This window comes from Oncorhynchus nerka, linkage group LG17 (assembly GCF_034236695.1).
Source record: "Oncorhynchus nerka isolate Pitt River linkage group LG17, Oner_Uvic_2.0, whole genome shotgun sequence".
Lineage (NCBI taxonomy): Eukaryota > Metazoa > Chordata > Actinopteri > Salmoniformes > Salmonidae > Oncorhynchus > Oncorhynchus nerka.
In genome coordinates, this window is record NC_088412.1 from 22,905,018 (window position 1) to 22,926,082 (window position 21,065).

General features: G+C 42.9%; 2 protein-coding genes across 2 annotated transcripts in view; both read left to right on the forward strand.

Annotated features, from left to right (window-relative positions):
* Nucleotides 1–134: 134 nt before the first annotated feature.
* LOC115144904 (HAUS augmin-like complex subunit 8) lies at nucleotides 135–3,224 on the forward strand. The gene is made up of 10 exons (XM_029686025.2): nucleotides 135–338; nucleotides 603–703; nucleotides 789–850; nucleotides 957–1,089; nucleotides 1,241–1,351; nucleotides 1,441–1,547; nucleotides 1,659–1,817; nucleotides 2,009–2,150; nucleotides 2,303–2,444; nucleotides 2,689–3,224. Exons 1-10 carry the CDS (start codon nucleotides 274–276, stop codon nucleotides 2,813–2,815), a joined length of 1,149 nt encoding a protein of 382 aa, XP_029541885.2. The 5' UTR covers nucleotides 135–273; the 3' UTR covers nucleotides 2,816–3,224.
* A 5,438-nt stretch (nucleotides 3,225–8,662) lies between these two features.
* cpamd8 (C3 and PZP like alpha-2-macroglobulin domain containing 8) overlaps nucleotides 8,663–21,065 on the forward strand; it is a 54,029-nt gene continuing 41,626 nt past the window's right edge. Inside the window, exons 1-3 of the mRNA XM_065003058.1 lie at nucleotides 8,663–8,954; nucleotides 19,807–19,958; nucleotides 20,747–20,769. Coding sequence (XP_064859130.1) covers nucleotides 8,878–8,954; nucleotides 19,807–19,958; nucleotides 20,747–20,769 — 252 coding nt within the window. The 5' untranslated portion in view covers nucleotides 8,663–8,877. The remainder of the gene's footprint in view (nucleotides 8,955–19,806; nucleotides 19,959–20,746; nucleotides 20,770–21,065) is intronic.

The window sequence follows — 21,065 nt, forward strand, 5'->3', positions numbered from 1 at the left end:
GTAAATGTGCTTCCTGTTTATGTGCATCCTTCAATACTGTCCGATGGTACAACTAGAACCCGAAAGGTTGCTAGAAAATGTTGCATAAAAGTAACGTTAATAGTGGTCCATATTTATTGTACATAAATCTAAACGAGTTCATAAGTACATTTTGCATTTTTTATTTCAACAAACAATATTGTTGAGCAAGTAACACAGGCTACAACCTCATCCTAGGATTTGTTTCAAGCCGAACATTAACGTTGTTGTACACGCGGTTCACTTGAAAGTAAAATGGCGTCAAGAAGAGTGTCATCGGTTCCTAAAAGTCAGAAACTTACCATTGGAGATTCAAAAAGGTAGCTGAACATGTTCTTCGTCAATGTAGAGAGCTAATATAATTGTATGTTTACAAAATATGAATCCAAATTGATGCAATTTTACTGATGTAACTGTATGTGATGGTGTGATCAGCTGCTAGCTGTGTTGACACGTTACTATAAAATCTGTACAAACACGGATACGTAGCTATGTGCTGTCATTATCTTGTGGGTCTCATAATCAACTTTTAGCAGCTGCCTTTACCCTTAGGCTACGTGTGTACGTTTTTATGTTATTTTCAGTTCCAAAGCTGTGATTGAAAACAGCAAGAGCAACAACAGTGGAACTGGAAACCCCAGCAAAGCCAAAGGCAACAGCAGTGGGAATGGAAATAAAACAAAATGTAAGTTAGAAATAACAATTTAAATGACACATGAAACCTTGTTTTACAATTATCAATGTTACAAATAACATTATCCTTTTTTCAGCTGGTGGTACAATAGTGAAGTCTCGATATCTACAACCTGTTGAAAAGGCACCTCTAACCAAGGTAGTGTTATGAGTTCATGTCAATTGCTGGTCTCTGTATTCAATTTAATAGTTAGTTAGTTCTCTCAAAATGAATGAACAAATGTCACCCCTGTACCTTTCCACAGAACAATTCACTCACCAATGAGTCCACCCTTGTGCCACCAAGACCTGCCTCACCTAAACCGGTTGGTGTTAAACCACGGGTGGGGTCTCCTACAAGGCGTTCCATGGCTCCTCAGTCACTTCGCAATCCTACTCGTAAGTGCTTCCAGTGATTAGTGAGATGTTTGGCTGTACTCTACTGTGGCCAACCTGTTTATTTTTCCAATGTCTTTGGCCATGTGGAGTTTAGTGTAGAGAGCCCTGAGATTATATGCGTACTTACTACTTAACACTTTTTATTTTCCAGCAATGATGTCCAGTGTCCTTGAGCCTTCACAATTAGGAAGAAGTATTCTGCAATCCACAATCTTAGATGGTCACTGTCTTCGCCCTGACTTTGATGTGTCTGCCATTAAAGGTAAACTGTCCTTTTATTCAGATCATGTTGATAACAAACCAACATTTGGGAATCAACAGTTAAGATGCTATGTCTCACCTATATTACAGACAAGACAGTGTTACAAAATGCAGCAGTAGAACCTGAAAGAAACGATGAACATGAAAAGAGACTCCTAGAGATGCAGACCTTCTTGTTGGCTTACCTCACAGCCAAGGTAACTCTTATATTTGGTATATTTCTTAATCACATGTTTTATTGGTATTTCACCTCCTAAGGTTAACCTTTTTTTCCCTCTTTAACTACTCTGATGGTTCGGTGAATTCAGATGGAGAATAATAGCCAGAAATTGAAGGCGGAGGCAGAGGGGCATATTATAGCCGTGATGGAGGAAGAGGAGCTGCTACGGAAAGAAGTCCATGAGAAGAAGCGCCAGTACCTCCTCCTGGAGAAGAACAAGCAGCTGGACGACCTGCTCGATTTACAGGTCAGAAGTAATTTCTCTCCAAATACAGCCTAAACAAACTTTGATGTAAAAACAATTTGTTATCCTGTATTTTTTTTGTGTTATCATTATGTTATGGTTGTTGATATGAATTCTAAAAATACAAATAGCTTGTTGTAAAATAATCTGATCTATGATTTGATTTGGAATAATCAGACATTTGATATTTTCAGATCACAGCACTAACTCCTGTGGCTAATGCCGCCAAGCAGTTCACACAGGAATACAAGTCTTTTGCCACCGCAGTTGACACCACACGACATGAGCTGCCAGTGAAGAACTTCTACATTGACGGGGATAGAATGACATTTCTGGGTTGGTATTATTCCGTTCAATTTGCCACATTACTGGAAAGTGAAGAGAAACTTGGCGTTATCTGGATTGACTTCTTATGCATAGGATCCCCCCGATCCCTCCTCCCCAATGAATGTGTTTGTATACAAAAACCGTGGTTCCTACCCATTCAGATAAAGCCACTGCTAGCCTGAAGGAGAGTGAGGAAGTGTTGCTGCAGTGCACACAGGGACCTCACCATGGCAATGAGAAATCTGCTGAGTGCCTGAGAGGGATGAAAACTGCTGCACAGGACATCAGCAAGCAGCTCTCAGGGTAAAAACATAGATTACAGTGACTTAAGACATGCCATATTTAGTTTAAGTCTTTTGAAACCATTATGAATGATCAGCTTGCTATTTGCCTGGTGTATTTGCATTCACGCATAAGGGTACGTGTTTTAAACTGGTCAAGACTAATCACTTGAAGACACTTATGTATTCCAAAGATACGATTGACAATAAATGAATGAACATGTAGTGGGTTTGTTTTGGTGACCATAGCATTTACTTCTTCACAGGGGTTTTTCAGAGTTATTGGAGCTGTCATCATTGGTCAGTCGCCAGACGGTTCAGATTCAACAGGCCTTGGAAGAGGAGCAGCTTGGATTGACAAGAGTTCAGGAACTCTATTGCCCCAAACAGTGAAGCAGCATCGAGAACATTGTGTAGAATGTACAGCCTAAAGTTCAGGAATAAGGCCCAGGGGGTGCGGTATATGACCAATATTCCATCACTAAGGGCTGTTCTAATGCAATGCGGAGTGCCTGGATACAGCCCTTAGCCGTTGTATATTATCCATATACTACAAACCTCCAAAGTGCCTTATTGCTATTATAAACTGGTTACCAACGTAATTAGAGCAGTAAAAATAAAGGTTTTGTCATACCCGTGGTATACGGTCTGATATACCACGGCTGTCGGCCAGTCAGCATTCAGGGCTCGAACCACCCAGTTTATAATTTTTGTTAACATACAGTAGTTAAATTACTTGAATTACTGACCATGGGAATTATTTTGTGAAACTTTTTATTAAATTGTATACATCAATATTTAATAGCTGTTCAAAGACCTTATTCTTGGAATACATTTCTGTTTCCTCTAAGAGTTAATTGTAAACATTTGTATCCATATGATGTTGCTGCAAGTATACATTGTATCACCGTTATGCCTCTATCACACTGACAGCGGCATTACGTTTTGCTACACCAGAAGTACAGTACATTCATTTCCAATGGAACTCTGTTTGCAGCATTGCGTTGCAGTGCGTTCTATGTGGTGCATATGTTGGAGTTGTCGAACGTACAGTATGAATCAAATTGCATGCGTAGACGGCATGACCGAAATAATAGCAGAAGGTGAATGTTGAAAATTTTTTGCAATCATATCTAGATGATGCTGCTTAGCATTTTGAGCAATGACGGTCTAAGTGTGATTGAGGCGTTACGCCTCTGAGACCGACAGCATCACTGCATAAATATTTTTTGTGTGTACAACAAAAGTTGAAACATTCCCCTTTTGCTACTGTTTGTGTCTAAGCATACAATTTGATGCATAAGTTTATGCACCACACAGAACGCACTGCCTCTGCAACACAATACTGTAAGGCAAATGCAGTGTTCTATTGGAAATTAATGTACTTCTGGTATACCAAAACGCAATGACGCTGTCGGTCGGCTTATTTCACATGCTAGTCGGAAACTTGACATTTTCGACTTGTTAAACGCGGCACGTGTATAACTACAGTTAGCAAGTAAACAACTGGTACGTGAGCGCAGCAATGTTTGTTGCAAAACATCAGTTTGCCAGATGTGGGCTGTCCATACCACCCTCTGTAGCGCCATGCGATCGAGGACAATGCTATTGCCATACCAGGCAGTGATGCAGTCAGTTGAAATGCTCTCAATAGTGCAGCTGTACAACCTTTTGAGGACTTGAGGGCCAAACTTTTTCAACCTCCTGAGGTGGAAGAGGCCGCCTTCACGACTGCACGTGTGTTTGGACCATTTTAAGTGTTTAGTGATACGGACACCAAGGAACTTGAACCTCTCGACCTGCTCCACTGTGCCCCCCCTTTCCTGTAGTCCACGATCAGTTCATTGGTCTTACGTTGAGTGAGAGGTTGTTCTAGCACCACACTGCCAGGTCACTAACCTTCTCTCTGTAAGCTGAGTCATCACCGGTGAGCAGGCCTATCACCGTCGTGTCGTCAGCAAACTTGATGGTGTTGGAGTCGTGGGTGGCCATGCAGTCATGGAACAGGAAGTACAGGAGGGGACTAAGCACACACCCCTGTGTTGAGGGTCAGCGTGGCGGAGGTGATGTTGCCTAAACACATAGATGCAAGACAACCTGGGTGGGTCCTAGCTAGTTTTTTTGACTAGTAAAAGACACTGAATAGGTAGATAATTGCAGTGTTCATTCAGATATCTGACATACAGAGCACACTCCTATTCTTCTCTGCAGAGCCTCTCAAGCTCTGTCAGGTTGGATGGGGAGCGTCACTGCACACCTATTTTCAGGTCTCTCCAGAGATGTTTGAATGGGTTCAAGTCCGGGCTCTGGCTGGGCCACTCAAGAACATTCAGAGACTTGTCTCGAAGTCACTCCTCCGTTGTCTTGGCTGTGTGCTTAGGGTCGTTGTCCTGTTGGAAGGTAAACCTTCGCCCCCAGTCTGAGGTCCTAAGCACTCTGGAGCAGGTTTTCATCGAGGATCTCTCTGTACTTTGCTCTGTTCATCTTTGCCTCGATCCTGACTCGTCTCCCAGTCTCTGCCACTGAAAAACATCCCCACAGCATGATGCTGCCACCACCATGCTCCTCCGTAGGGATGGTACCAGGTTTCTACCAGATGTAACACTTGGAGTTCAAGCCAGAGTTGAATCTTGGTTTCATCAGACCAGCGGATCTTGTTTATCATGGTCTGAGAGTCTTTAGGTGCCTTTTGGCAAACTCCAAGCGGGCTGTCATGTGCCTTTTACTAAGGAGTGGCTTCCGTCTGGACACTCTACCATAAAGGCCTGATTGGTGGAGTGTTGCAGAGACGGTTATCTTTCTGGAAGGTTCTCCCATCACAGAGGAACTGTAGAGCTCTGTCAGTGACCATTGGGTTCTTGGTCACCCCCCTGACTAAGGCCCTTCTCCCCTGATTGCTCAGTTCTTCCATTTTAAAGAATGATGGAGGCCACTGTGTTCTTGGGGACCTTCAATGCTGCTGAAATGTTTTGGTACCCTTCCCCAGATCTGTGCCTCGACACAATCCTTTCTCTGAGCTCTACTGAAAATTCCTTCCACCTCATGGCTTGGTTTATGCTCTGACATGCACTGTCAACTGTCAAATCGCCAAATGCATCAGTTTAATTAGGCCTAAATGTGCAATAAAAAGTATTGCCTATAGCTTATTTAATTAAACCCTGGCTGGCTGTTGGTTTCTTAGGTCAGGCCTCTCCAAACCTGTTCCTGGAGAGCTATACATTCCTGTAGGGTTTCGCTCCAACTCCAGTTGTACCTCACTTGATTTTTTTTTTTTTTTTTTTTTACCTTTATTTAACCAGGCAAGTCAGTTAAGAACAAGTTCTTATTTTCAATGACGGCCTAGGAACAGCGGGTTAACTGCCTGTTCAGGGGCAGAACGACAGATTTGTACCTTGTCAGCTCGGGGGTTTGAACTTGCAACCTTCCGGTTACTAGTCCAACGCTCTAACCACTAGGCTACCCTGCCGCCCCAAGATTCAGTTTATCAACCAGCTAATTATTAAATCGAATGCGCTATCGAATGCGAGATGTGGGCTGTCCATAATCGAATGCGACTAGGATTGGAGTGAAAAACTACAGGTTGGTAGCTCTCCACAAACAGGGTTGGAGAGCCCTGTCCTAGGCAATAGATCGCAAAGCAGCATCCCCGCTAAACTTTAAAAAAAAAAAAGGCAAGTTCACTTTCTCGTCCATAAACACAGCCAAGTGCAAATCAGCATGATGTAGGACGTCTACCATGGATGGATCGCTACAGTAATGATTATGATCACACTTCATTAACTTAAATATTAGGTGGAAGGGAGACCTATACATTTGGCAGTCAAACACGAGTTATCAGTGTAGCCTAATATCGCCTAGACATGACGTTGAAATATCTCCAAGCCTTCAATAAAAACCTCCAGGCTTCCGTCGTAATTCTATTCAGTTGGGGGAAAAATAATTACAGGTGTCAGTTTGTAACAACGTATCCTTTGTGAATCGTCCTCTGGAATAACGCACATGCTTGGATAATAATTACAAAACCAACGTCTCTAGTTATACCCGTACGAATAGGGATATAACGTGTCAAATAATAGGTTTATATGCATAGAGTGCGCCGCATCATCCCATGAGATCTGTCAAGCCTGCACACAGCAAAAATATCACTGAAATATTCTAGTTCCTACACATCACCTTCTGTATTCAAACAAAATAGACCTTTTATAGCCAAATGGCCAGCATCATGCTCATGTCAGTCCTCTAGAACGCTAATGTAGTCTCCCTAGTACGACTCAGCAATAATGAGGTGGTGTGTATGTGTGCGCACATTCGTTTCGAGCAAGAGTCGACTCCTTTCATTCCAATCAAAGGAGTGGGAGTCGACTCCAAAATTCGTGCACCACTAGTTTTTATAGGCATGAGTCCATAAATGTTTCAAATTGACTGCCAATATGCCAACATTCCATTCAAACACTTCAGTCTATCTAGACAAGTTGTAAATGCAACAGCTGACATTGTATCATATAATAGCACTCACAGTTTTCCAATAAATCTGATACATTTGTATAAAACCTGTATAAACTATTTATAATCATGACAATATTTTAGTTCGTCTATAATTCCATTCCCCAATTTCTGATACATCACATGCCTTACTTTTATTTTACTGCATACAGTTCATATAAGGGAATCCGTCTATTTAAATAAATAAATAATGCCCTAATCTGTGGATTTCAAATGAATGGCAGGGGTGCAGCCATGGGTGGGCCTGAGAGAGGCCACTGGGGACCCAGGCCCAGCCAATCAGAATGAGTTTTTCCCCACAAAAGGGCTTTATTACAGACAGTAATACTCCTCAAATCCCACATGTGAAGGAGCCGGAAGTGGAGGTCCTGGGCTGGCGTGGTTACACTTGTGAATTGTGTAAAGCTCCGATCGACTGTATGGAAGTATGCAAGTGCTCATTCAGGGGAGATGAGTGTACCGATTTCTATTACAGTTGTCAGTGCTGACAGTTTGCCACTTGAGGGGGCCAAAGGTTTATCTGAGCAGTAGGAACACTCCACAAGCATTGTAACCCAGATTATGAATTTGACAGGTTCATTTGAAAGAACCTGCTATTTATTCTAACACTATTCCTTATTACACATCCCCATGTTAAGAGGTTTTTCATGCAATATTGCATGCAAACAACGTTAAATTAAATTCATAGTTGGCTCTATTATTTCAGATTAATCCAAGATCACGCCTGGGTTAATTAGGCTGCTAAGTAAACTGAACACTGATTCGTACAAAATGTAATGCCAACTGCCAGGAGATCTTACTCTTGACTAGACATTCACCTGATGGAAAGGAGTTTAGCTGTATTTGTATTGGCGTTAAGGCCACCGAGGCCAGGGCAATGAGTGACTTGTCTGAACAGTTGAGTCTGCATGAACTAGGCTACTAGGAGCAGTTCTGACTCGCACCAGCAGGAACAAAAGCTTTGAAAAGCAGGAACAAAAGCTTTGGAACTTCAAAGAGGCGAGGAGGCACAGTTGCAGAGGAGAAGGAAAGCAGGCCAATAAATTGATAAACATGATCTAACATCTCTTTTCTGTGTGCGACATTTGAGGGGGTGGGAGGACACTAATAATCTGTAATGCTGAAATATGAGAGAACGGAATTGAGGCAGATGAATAAAGCAAGCAAAAAGAGGACTATGCGCATTGAGGTCTGCAGAAAAAGCAGTGGTGTAAAGTACTTAAAGTAAAATACTTTAAAGTACTACTTAAGTCGTTTTATGTGGTATCTGTACTTTACTACTTATATTTTTGATTTTTTTAAACTTTTACTTCACGAAATTCCTAAAGAAAATAATGTACTTTTCCCCTGACACCCAAAAGTTACATTTTGAATGCTTAGCAGGACAGGAAAATAATGGTCTAATTCACACACTTATCAAGAGAACATGCCTGGTCATCCCTACTGCCTCTGATCTGGCGGACTCACTAAACACATGCTTCGTTTGTAAATCATGTCTGAGAGTTAGAGTGCCCCTGGCTATCCGTAAATTTAAAAACCTAGAAAATATGGCCGTCTGCTTTGCTTAAAATAAGGAATTTGAAATAATTTATCCTTGTACTTTTACTTTTGATACTTTTACTAAAGTATACTTTTACTTGAGTCATTTTCTATTGAGGTATCTTTACTTTTACCCAAGTATAACAACTGGGTACTTTTTACACCACTGGAACAAAGCCAATTGCCCCAAAACGGGATTTCTCGAAGTGGGATGATAACTTGATACTCGCTTGCCGATTCGAGGCAAAAATTGGCGCCCACACATCAGTGCTTCAATGGATAGGCTACGTAAGAATGATAGGCTGTTCGAAGCTACTGTACATTTGAAGATTTGAGAAAAAGTTAAGTCTGAACTCTTGAGAGCGACTTTATAACCCACCCCACGGGAAACTGAATGTAGGCTACTATTGAAAATGTTGAGGTCCTACTGGACAGCGTTGAGTCTGTCGTGGACTTTATTCATCTGCAGAAGTTATGCACAAGAAAGACAGTAAGTGGTTGACCTAATTTTATTGTAAATTAACATGTTGCCATTTTTACTGTAATAAGCAAAACCACCATGCTTCACCTCTGTTCACACCAAGTTTAACAGATCAAACACTGCCTAGTGTGTTACTTTTACAAATAGCATTGTTTTGTATTTCTATCGTCTTTTATCATTAACGAGAAGCTGCATTTTGCATTTAAGGAATGAATACTGGGTTGTTGGAATGACATGCATTTATCAAGGGAGTTTGTTCGTTATTCCATGAATGTGAAACAATGTATTAAACTCACTTTACATGTTCAGAGCCCTAGTTGCGATTGGTTTGATGGCGCTATCCGCCCGTTTTCACTTGGAGTTAAAAAATAAAGTCGTTTGTATATAGGTCCCTATGACTGCTCTTCTACTGCAAGACGTGTTTTAGAGCTCATTTACAAAATGATCGTCAGATATGCAACTTTTCTGTTTACATTAGCCTTGGATGTGTTTTCACTAGTTACCGCAGCCACAAGTCAAAATAGGCTATATCCTAAAAATTAATGAAAACAATTAGCTCTTTTTTTGAAAGGTTAGGTTAGACATAATGTAAGCAGTGTGTTAGTCAGTGCTAGACTTGGACTGAAATAGGTGCCGGTACACATTTTCGGTGCCAGTACCGTTTATATTTAGGTGCAGGAACTCCACAATACTTTTGAGCTAATATTCTATAAAACGAAAAGTCGCTCAAGCAGTTGATCATTTGAGGTGCCGGTACTCCGCTCCAGTGAGCTCCTGCCCAAGTCGAGCACTGGAATTTAGAGTTAAGGTTAGGTTTAAAATGTGATTTCAAAAAGATAAATTGAAAATAATTATGACTTTGTGGCTATGGTAACTAGTGACGATCCTTGTATATGGTGCGGCTAAAAACTCATTCCTGCTTAATTTGAGTGCAGCTATAAGCATACCGTAAATACCATAGTCAAATGACAAACAAAATAAGGATAGAAATTCTAACTATACAGGAGCTTCCCATTTTAAACAATTTTGCACATGGTTTTGCACACTTGATTAATGCAATGATTCACAAACGTGTGGGTATTTTAAGCCTTTAACTTTCAATTATTGGTATTGAGTTAATTATCTCAGGGACATCTCTATGTATTGGCAAATGACAGGCTTTGAAGCCACTGGTCGGCCATATTGGCACTACTCAGAAAAAGCAGTCCTCCAAATCAAAGTTTATTGGTAGTGTACATAATTAAGCATTTTTCTCTGCACCCTCTACAACATCTGCTTATGTTACTAGCTCCTCACAATGCTGTATAATGTCAAACAAGTACACACATAATAAAAAAATGTACTTAAATAAATCTAAGAAATAAAGAAATATCGGAAATTGTCCAATTATCAACCTAAATACCACTGTAACAGTAATCTAAATGTAATCTATACGTACAGTGCATTCGGAAAGTATTCAGACCCCTTTTTCCACATTTTGTTACATTACAGCCTTATTCTAAAATGTATTACATGTTTTTTTTACTCATCAATCTACACACAATAGCCCATAATGACAAAGCGAAAAAAAAAGAGAAATTTCTGCATATTTATTACAAATAAAAAACAAAAATACCTTATTTACATATGTATTCAGACCCTTTACTATGAGACTCGAAATTGAGCTCAGGTGCATCCTGTTTCCATTGATCATCCTTGAGATGTTTTTACAACTTGATTGGAGTCCACCTGTGGTAAATTAAATTGATTGGACATGATTTGGAAAGGCACAAGCCTGTCGATATAAGGTCCCATATTTGACAGTGCATGTCAGAGCAAAAACAAAGCTTTGAGGTTGAAGGAATTGTCCGTAGAGCTAAGACAGGACTGTGTCAAGGCACAGATCTGGGGAAGGGTACCAAAACATTTCAGCAGCATTGAAGGTCCCTAAGAACACAGTGGCCTCCATCATTCTTAAATGGAAGAAGTTTCGAACCACCAAGACTCTTCCTAGAGCTGGCCGTCTGGCCAAACTAAGCAATAAAGGTAGAAGGGCCTCATGCTGTGGGGATGTTTTTCAGTGACAGGGACTGGGAGATTAGTCAGGATCGAGGCAAAGACGAACGGAGCAAAGAACAGAGAGATCCTTGATGAAAACCTGCTCCAGAGCACTCAGGACTTCAGACTGGGGTGAAGGTTCACCTTCCAACAGAACAACGACCCTAAGCACAGGCTCCCCATACAACCTGACAAAGCTTGAAAGGAACTGCAGAGAAGAATGGGAGAAACTCCCCAAATACAGGTGTGCGATGCTTGTCGCGTCATACCCAAGAAGATTCAAGGCTGTAATCGCTGCCAAAGGTGCTTGAACAAAGTACAGAGTAAAGGGTCTGAATATAAATGTGATATTTCAGTTTTTAATTTTTCATAAATTTTCAAAAATGTATTATAACCTGTTTTGGCTTCATTATGGGGTATTGTGTTTAGATTGATGAAGGAAAAAAAAACAATTTAATTAATTTTACAATAAGGTGTAATGAACACGATGAGAGACAGGGAGCTGGTTTCAAGCGCAGGGCGCAGCAGGTGTTTATTTGTACAGGACCACAGGAGGAGGCTGAAGGTCATACACAGGGGGTCCAAAAAGGCAACAGTACAGGCAGGGAAAAGGTTAGTAACGTCGTCCGGGAGATCAGGCAATAGGTTGATAACAGGAAATCCGATAGGCTAAAGTACAGTCAGGGAAAAAGCAAAAGGCGTCATTAGTGAGACAGGTAAAAAGTCATACACGGGAGGATTAAATTACGGGAAAAACAGAGCTCCGAAAAGAAGTGTGTCACAAAACAAACAATACCTCACAATGATGGGGTGAACGGCTCAGACACAAGGGGTATGTGGCAGGGTCTACAGTCAATCACGGATTACAAAAAGAAAACCAGCCCCGTCGTGGACCAGGATGTCTTGCTCCCAGACAGACTAAACAACTTCTTTGCTCGCTTTGAGGACAATACAGTGCCACTGACACGGCCCGCTACCAAAACCTGCGTACTCTCCTTCACTGCAGCCGACGTGAGTAAAACATTTAAACGTGTTAACCCTCGCAAGGCTGCAGGGCTAGACGGCTTCCCAGCCGCGTCCTCAGAGCATGCACAGACCAGCTGGCTGGTGTGTTTACGGACATATTCAATCAATCCTTATCCCAGTATGCTGTTCCCACATGCTTCAAGAGGGCCACCATTGTTCCTGTTCCCAAGAAAGCTAAGGTAACTGAGCTAAACGACTACCGCCCCGTAGCACTCACTTCCGTCATCATGAAGTGCTTTGAGAGACTAGTCAAGGACCATATCACCTCCACCCTACCTGACACCCTAGACCCACTCCAATTTGCTTACCGCCCCAATAGGTCCACAGACGATGCAATCGCAACCACACTGCACACTGCCCTAACCCATCTGGACAAGAGGAATACCTATGTGAGAATGCTGTTCATCGACTACAGCTCAGCATTTAACACCATAGTACCCTCCAAACTCGTCATCAAGCTCCCTGGACCCTGGGTCTCGACCCGCCCTGTGCAACTGGGTACTGGACTTCCTGACGGTCCGCCCCCAGGTGGTGAGGGTAGGTAACAACATCTCCACCCCACTGATCCTCAACACTGGGGCCCCACAAGGGTGTGTTCTGAGCCCTCTCCTGTACTCCCTGTTCACCCATGACTGCGTGGCCATGCACGCCTCCAACTCAATCATCAAGTTTGCAGACGACACTACAGTGGTAGGCTTGATTACCAACAACGACAAGACAGGGAGGAGGTGAGGGCCCTCGGAGTGTGGTGTCAGGAAAATAACCTCACACTCAACGTCAACAAAACAAAGGAGATGATCATGGACTTCAGGAAACAGCAGAGGGAGCACCCCCCTATCCACATCGACGGGACAGTAGTGGAGAGGGTAGTAAGTTTTAAGTTTCTCGGCGTACACATCACGGACAAACTGAATTGGTCCAACCACACAGACAGCGTGGTGAAGAAGGCGCAGCAGCGCTGAAGAGGCTGAAGATATTTGGCTTGTCACCAAAAGCACTCACAAACCTTTACAGATGCACAATCGAGAGCATCCTGTCGGGATTTATCACCGCCTGGTACGGCAACTGCTCCGCCCACAACCATAAGGCTCTCCAGAGGGTAGTGAGTTCTGCTAAACGCATCACCGGGGGCAAACTACCTGCCCTCCAGGACACCTACACCACCCGATGTCACAGGAAGGCCATAAAGATCATCAAGAACAACAACCACCCGAGCCACTGCCTGTCTACCTCGCTATCATCCAGAAGGCGAGGTCAGTACAGGTGCATCAAAGCAGGGACCGAGAGACTGATAAACAGCTTCTATCTCAAGGCCATCAGACTGTTAAACAGCCACCACTAACATTGAATGGCTGCTGCCAACATACTGACTCAACTCCAGCCACTTTAATATTGGAAAAATTAATGTAAAACATTTATCACTAGCCACTTTAAACAATGCCACTTAATATAATGTTTACATACCCTACATTACTCATCTGATATGTATATACTGTACTCTATACCATCTACTGCATCTTGCCATCTTTATGAAATACATGTATCACTAGCCAATTTAAACAATGGCACTTTTATGTGTTTACATACCCTACATTACTCATCTCATATGTATATACTGTACTCGATACATTTACATTACATTTAAGTCATTTTGCAGACGCTCTTATCCAGAGCGACTTACAAATTGGTGCGTTCACCTTAAGACATCCAGTGGAACAGCCACTTTACAATAGTGCATCTAAATCTTTTAAGGGGGGGTGAGAAGGATTACTTTATCCTATCCTAGGTATTCCTGAAAGAGGTGGGGTTTCAGGTGTCTCCGGAAGGTGGTGATTGACTCCGCTGTCCTGGCGTCGTGAGGGAGTTTGTTCCACCATTGGGGGGCCAGAGCAGCGAACAGTTTTGACTGGGCTGCGCGGGAACTGTACTTCCTCAGTGGTAGGGAGGCGAGCAGGCCAGAGGTGGATGAACGCAGTGCCCTTGTTTGGGTGTAGGGCCTGATCAGAGCCTGGAGGTACTGAGGTGCCGTTCCCCTCACAGCTCCGTAGGCAAGCACCATGGTCTTGTAGCGGATGCGAGCTTCAACTGGAAGCCAGTGGAGAGAGCGGAGGAGCGGGGTGACGTGAGAGAACTTGGGAAGGTTGAACACCAGATGGGCTGCGGCGTTCTAGATGAGTTGTAGGGGTTTAATGGCACAGGCAGGGAGCCCAGCCAACAGCGAGTTGCAGTAATCCAGACGGGAGATGACAAGTGCCTGGATTAGGACCTGCGCTGCTTCCTGTGTGAGGCAGGGTCGTACTCTGCGGATGTTGTAGAGCATGAACCTACAAGAACGGGCCACCGCCTTGATGTTAGTTGAGAACGACAGGGTGTTGTCCAGGATCACGCCAAGGTTCTTAGCGCTCTGGGAGGAGGACACAATGGAGTTGTCAACCGTGATGGCGAGATCATGGAACGGGCAGTCCTTCCCCGGGAGGAAGAGCAGCTCCGTCTTGCCGAGGTTCAGCTTGAGGTGGTGATCCGTCATCCACACTGATATGTCTGCCAGACATGCAGAGATGCGATTCGCCACCTGGTCATCAGAAGGGGGAAAGGAGAAGATTAATTGTGTGTCGTCTGCATAGCAATGATAGGAGAGACCATGTGAGGTTATGACAGAGCCAAGTGACTTGGTGTATAGCGAGAATAGGAGAGGGCCTAGAACAGAGCCCTGGGGGACGCCAGTGGTGAGAGCGCGTGGTGAGGAGACAGATTCTCGCCACGCCACCTGGTAGGAGCGACCTGTCAGGTAGGACGCAATCCAAGCGTGGGCCGCGCCGGAGATGCCCAACTCGGAGAGGGTGGAGAGGAGGATACCATCTACTGCATCCTGCCTATGCCGTTCTGTACCATCACTCATTCATATATCTTTATGTACATATTCTTTATCCCTTTACACTTGTGTGTGTATAAGGTAGTTGTTGTGAAATTGTTTGGTTAGATTACTCGTTGGTTATTACTGCATTGTCAGAACTAGAAGCACAAGCATTTAGCTACACTCGCATTCACATCTGCTAACCATGTGTATGTGACAAATTTAGTTTGATTTGATTTGATTTGCAATTAACTGAACTAACTGGTGTGTGATAATGACATACAGGTGTGTGAACAGGTGATCAGAATTCAGGTGATTGGGATCTGGAGAGTGAGCTGTGTTCAGGGGATCTACGTGTTTGAGAGTGTGAGTTGGAAGCAGACGTTACATAAGGCTGTAACGTAACAAAATGTGGAAAAAGTCAAGGGGTATAAATACTTTCCCGAATGCACTATATGTATGTGAATGGTGTGTATGGACAGTTAAGACAGTATGTGAATAGAAAAGTTGTGAAAAGCAGTAGTTATATAGGATGATCCATGACTAGAATACAGTATATAGATATAAAGTGGGTAAAACATTATTAAAGGGACCAGTGTTCAATGACTCCATAGGAATGAATTTAATTCTACAGTATTTCAATGAAATGTTTCAAGGACAAAAGGACATGTATATAAGTACTTTTGTTGTTGCCGTGGAACAGTAACATTAGTATTTTTACTTTAAGGTAAATGTTTTAATGTGTTTTTTTTATGTTTATGTTTACCTAACATAATATCATTTAAGATTGTATTATGTGTCTGTAATAAAATAAACATGGCAAAAACAAATGTAGACATAAAAATTACTTTTTGCTTACAACATATTTTTACGCTGGGGAAGTGCCGTGATGGAACTGTGTTGGCTTCAAAATAGAGCCCCCTGTCAGTCATCTAGTGTATATATAAAATCATTAGGTGTGGGAGAGCCATTGACTTTAAACTACTGCTCAGAGGGGGCTACGTAGTGTATTTGTTATTTTTCTTTATTTAACTAGGCAAGTCAGTTAAGAACTAGGAATTGTGGGTTAACTGCCTGTTCAGGGGCAGAACGACAGATTTGTACCTTGTCAGCTCAGGGGTTTGAACTTGCAACCTTGCAATTAGTAGTCCAACACTCTAACCACTAGGCTACCCTGCCATATATGCCACCCACAGTACTTCCAGTGGTGCTTCCTGCTTTAATTTCTGCTTGTAAGCAGGAATCAGGAGGATAGAATTATGGTCAGATTTGCCAAATGGAGGGCGAGGGAGAGCTTTGTACTCGTCTCTGTGTGTGGAGTAAAGGTAGCCTAGAATTTTTTTTCTCTCTGGTTGCACATTTAACATGCTCATAGAAATGAGGTAAAACTGATTTAAGTTTCCCTGCATTAAAGTCCCCGGCCACTAGGAGCACCACCTCTGGGTGAGCGTTTTCCTGTTTGTTTATGGGGGTATACAGCTCATTGAGTGTGGTTTTAGTGCCAGCATCGGTCTGTGGTGGTTTGTAGACAGCTACGAAAAATACAGATGAAAACTCTCTAGGCGGATAGTGTGGTCTACAGTTTATCATGAGATACTCTACCTCAGGCAAACAAAACCTTGAGACTCCCTTAGATATTGTGCATCAGCTGTATGCATAGGCCCCCGCCCCGTGTCTTACCAAAGGCTGCTGTTCCATCCTGCCGTTAGAGTGTATAAACCTCCAGCTGTATGTTGTTAACATCTTCGTTCAGCCACGACTTGGTGAAACATAAGAAATTACAGTTTTTAATGTCCCGTTGGTAGGATATACGTGCTTTCAGTTTGTCCCATTTATTTTCCAGCGATTGAACGTTAGCTAGCAGGATGGAAGACAAAGGCAGATTAGCCACTCGTCGCCTGATCCTCACAAGGCTCCATGATCTTTTTCCGCAAAATCTCAGTTTTCTTCTCCAGCCTATGACAGGGATCTGGACCTGGTCAGGTGTCTGTAATATATCCCTCCCGTCCGACTCATTGAAGAAAAACTCTTAGTCTAATCTGAGGTGAGTAATCTCTGTTCTGATGTCCAGAAGCTCTTTTCGGTTTTAAGAGATTGTAGCAGCAACATTATGTACAAAAGAAGTTACGAACAACGCGAAAAAACAAACAAAATAGCATCCCCTCTGGCGCCATCACTGCCTCACACCTGTATTTGGGGAGTTTCTCCCATTCTTTTCTGCAGATCCTCTCAAGCTCTGTCAGGTTGCATGGGGAGCGTCGCTGCACAGATGTTTTCAGGTCTCTCCAGTGATGTTCGATTGGGTTCAAGTCCGGGCTCTGGCTCAAGAACATTCAGAGACTTGTCCCGAAGCCACTCCTGTGTTGTCTTGGCTGTGTGCTTAGGGACGTTGTCCTGTTGGAAGGTGAACCTTCGCCCCGGTCTGAGCGCTCTGGAGCAGATTTTCATCAAGGATCTCTCTGTTCTTTGCTCCGTTCATCTTTCCCTCGATTCTGACTAGTCTCTCAGTCCCTGCTGCTGAAAAACATCCCCACAGCATGATGCTGCCACCACCATGCTTCACCGTAGGGATGGTGCCAGGTGTCTTCCAGACATGACGCTTGGTATTCAGGCCAAAGAGTTCAATCTTGGTTTAATCTGAACAGAGAATCTTGTTTCTCATGGTCTGAGAGTCTTTGGGTGCCTTTTGGCAACTCCAAGCGGACTGTCATGTGCCTTTTTCTGAGGAGTGTCTTTTGTCTGGCCACTCTACCATAAAGGCCTGATTGGTGGACTGCTGCAGAGATGGTTGTCCTTATGGAAGGTTCTCCCATCTCCACAGAGGATCTCTGGAGCTCTGTCAGTGACCATCGGGTGCTTGGTCACCTCCCTGACCAAGGCCCTTCTACCATTATTGCCTAGTTTGGCCTTGACGGCCAGCTCTAGGAAGAGTCTTGGTGGTTCCAAACTTCTTCCATTTAAGAATGATGGAGGCCACTGTGTTCTTGGGGACCTTCAATGCTGCTGAAATGTTTTGCTACCTTTCCCCAGTTCTGTACCATCAATACAATCCTGTCTCAGAGCTCTACGGACAATTCCTTCAACCTCATGGCTTGGTTTTTGCTCTGACATGCACTGTCAACTCTGGGACCTTATATAGACAGGTGTGTGCCTTCCCAAATCATGTCCAATCAATTGAATTTACAACAGGTGGACTCCAATCCAGTTGTAGAAACATCTCAAGGATGGTTAATAGGAACAGGATGCACCGGAGCTCAATTTTGAGTCTCATAGCAAAGGGTCTGAATTCTTATGTAAATAAAGTATTCTTTTTTTTATTTGTAATAAATTAGCAAACATTTCCAAAAACCTTTTTTTGCTTTATCATTATGGGGTATTGTGTGTAGATTGACGAGGGAAACATTTATTAAGACTGTAAACGTAACAAAATGTGGAAAAAGTCAAGGGGTCTGAATACTTTCCAAATGCACTGTACTGTGAGGGACATCTTTTAAATAGAGATTTGAATCTAGATCCGTCTCTTTACACTACACACAAATCTCTCCTGGACCTAGTTTGTGCTGTCAAAGTGATGTAGTGTGAAGAGGCCCTAAGGATGCTATCTGTCGGGCTGCTGTCAACAGTATTCCAGAGACTAACTGTGGAGAAGTCTGCTGTGTTAATAATTTCAAAGGGTTACAAGCTGTGCTGCCAAATGCTCCAGAGGGGAGCCCAGCCCACCACACCATTGAGATCGCTATGGGACTAATACCAGCTTCCCTAACAAAAGAACGTCAGTCCTCAAGCACTTGAGACTGAGCTCTGAGGAGGAATGCAGAAACCACTGTGACGTTCAATGCATCATTAAAATAAGCATGGTCCTCAGCACCTGACGCAAGCTTATCAAAAAGCTGCTTGAACTTGCTGCAGATCAAACATTGAGAGTAAATTTCCTCCTATTATCTTTCTATTCCCAAAGCCCCATTTTCCAAGGGATTTTCTCATGACTCTGTGTGACTTAGATTGCCTCTGGCCCCAAGCACTGTAATGTTAACCACCTGATCTGATACTAAAGACATGCAATTGGGATGGTGGATTCAATGCTCATTCTAATTTGGTTGATATTGAGGAAAGTTTCAAATGGGAGCTCCCATGTCTGGAAAACAAACTATCACACCTTAATGACACAGATTACTTTTTGAAAATGTTTTTGTTAATTTTAACTCGTGAAAAAAGGGAAATAAGCATGTAATATTGCAGTAGTAACAGTCATGTAATAGTTTGATTAAAGTTCCATATGGAACCTTAGTATGCCTCCAAACTAAGGTCAGTGAACTTCTGGAACTCTTTAAAATGCAACTGCCAGTGAACCCCTTGCGCCGCTCTCATTTATGGTGGTCCTCTGCCAACCAGTTGTAAAAATGTAATTGTACTTTCAGAATGTTTTATGTGCTTCTGCGGATGACCTTTGGCCTCCGACCCTTCTGACAGCCGTCTTCCCTCGACTAAATGTCAGAGTTGACTGTTTTTAATCTTGGTCATTATGTTTAAAAAACAACTAGGTTACATCAGAAGTGGTGCCAGACCACACAACGAGAACACTAGAGCAGAGCTCTTTTGGCTGACAGGTACTGTGTCCCTACTATCCTCGCAATTAAACCTGATCTCACTTTGAAAATCCCTTGAGGACTCTGTGTGTGCGTGTGTGTGTGTGTGTATATAGATACTGTCTTGTGTAACATCATAAACAGCCATATTTGGAGGCCAGGAGGAGGGTGAAGTTGGGGCCGCTGGTGTGTTGATATTGGGTGTTGCTGCTTGCTCGAAGCATACTGGAATAAGAATGATCTACCTATCAGAAAATGGAGAAAAAAACCAGCAATCACCAAATTTGTGAACCCCTGACTGAAAGTTTGTACGATGCACTGTCTGTTGACCAACACCCCTCTCATTCCTGGACACTAGGGGTTACCTAATCGCTGCTCCCTCAGTGTTCCGTGCTGGTGTGGAGGAGGCCTTGAGTGTCACAATCTTCAACGCTGTGGAGGAGACGCACGTCCAGGTCCAGCTCTCTGTGAAGGGTGAGACAGTGGCGTACAGCCATGGCACAGTGCTAGGTGAGGACTCCCCCCCCCACACACACACACACACACACACACAAGCTAACATAGGAGCACACACCACCATTTCTTACACTGAGAGTGCACACACACTTTCAGGGGAACACACAACATGAGGCTGATTGACCTGTCGGGTGCAGTGTATACTTCTGACCCCACAGGGCCCTTAACGGATGTCGCGTTCGATATGGGGTTTATTGTTAAGCCTGGCTTGTCTAACCAGGCTATTGTGTATCTATGTGGGATTTGTTTGACAGCAGTACAAATAGATGGGACTTCAGCGCTTCATTGAAAGAGCCTGCAGCTGTATCTCCTGCAGAGAGTGCATCACTCCAGTTCCACTGGTCTTTCTTTACTCAAAATTGGCTTTATCGTAAAGATTCATGATGTTTCCTTTTCAGGGTTAGGCATAAGGTATGCAGTGTGGTTATGGTTTGGTTTAAAATCAGAATTTATTAATAGAAATTGTAGAAATAGGTGGGGTTTAGCCATAATTATTAATCTGTGGCTGTGGTAACTAGTGACGACCCCTTGATTGGCCAGAGATTCAACAGAACTGTTTATTGTGATGTATCAAAGGTTTAACCAGGCAGTATATAACTATGGTTCTTGATTACTGTAAACTGCAAGGACGGAAACCAGTATACACTGTGGCACTCAAGGCCCGGTGTTGACACAAGTTAATGTTCCTTGATCAAACCACACAATCACAAGAACTCAAATCATTTTGATCGGAATATTTTGCCTTGTTTTGTGTGATTTTATTCATTTTTTTTCCATTTCAGACAAAGGCACAATCAAATTAAAGGTGAGAGCGACGTCATTGTGTTTAATGGCATTTCTGTCTATCGTTTGTTAATTGATTTTTTATCTTTGTTGTGTAGTGTTGTGAATAAAAACATCATTGTTGTTTCAAGAGTGTAAAATGGTTGTGGCTCCAGCTGCACAGTAGTGAGATCCCAGTCAGTTTGTCCATATTCCACAGATGACATGCAAAACAAAACTAACATCATTTGTATGTGAACATCTGCCTTTTTGCACATTCATTTGGAATAAGGTAATAGCCTCAAATATAATATGCAACAGCTGTTGATGTGCATGTAA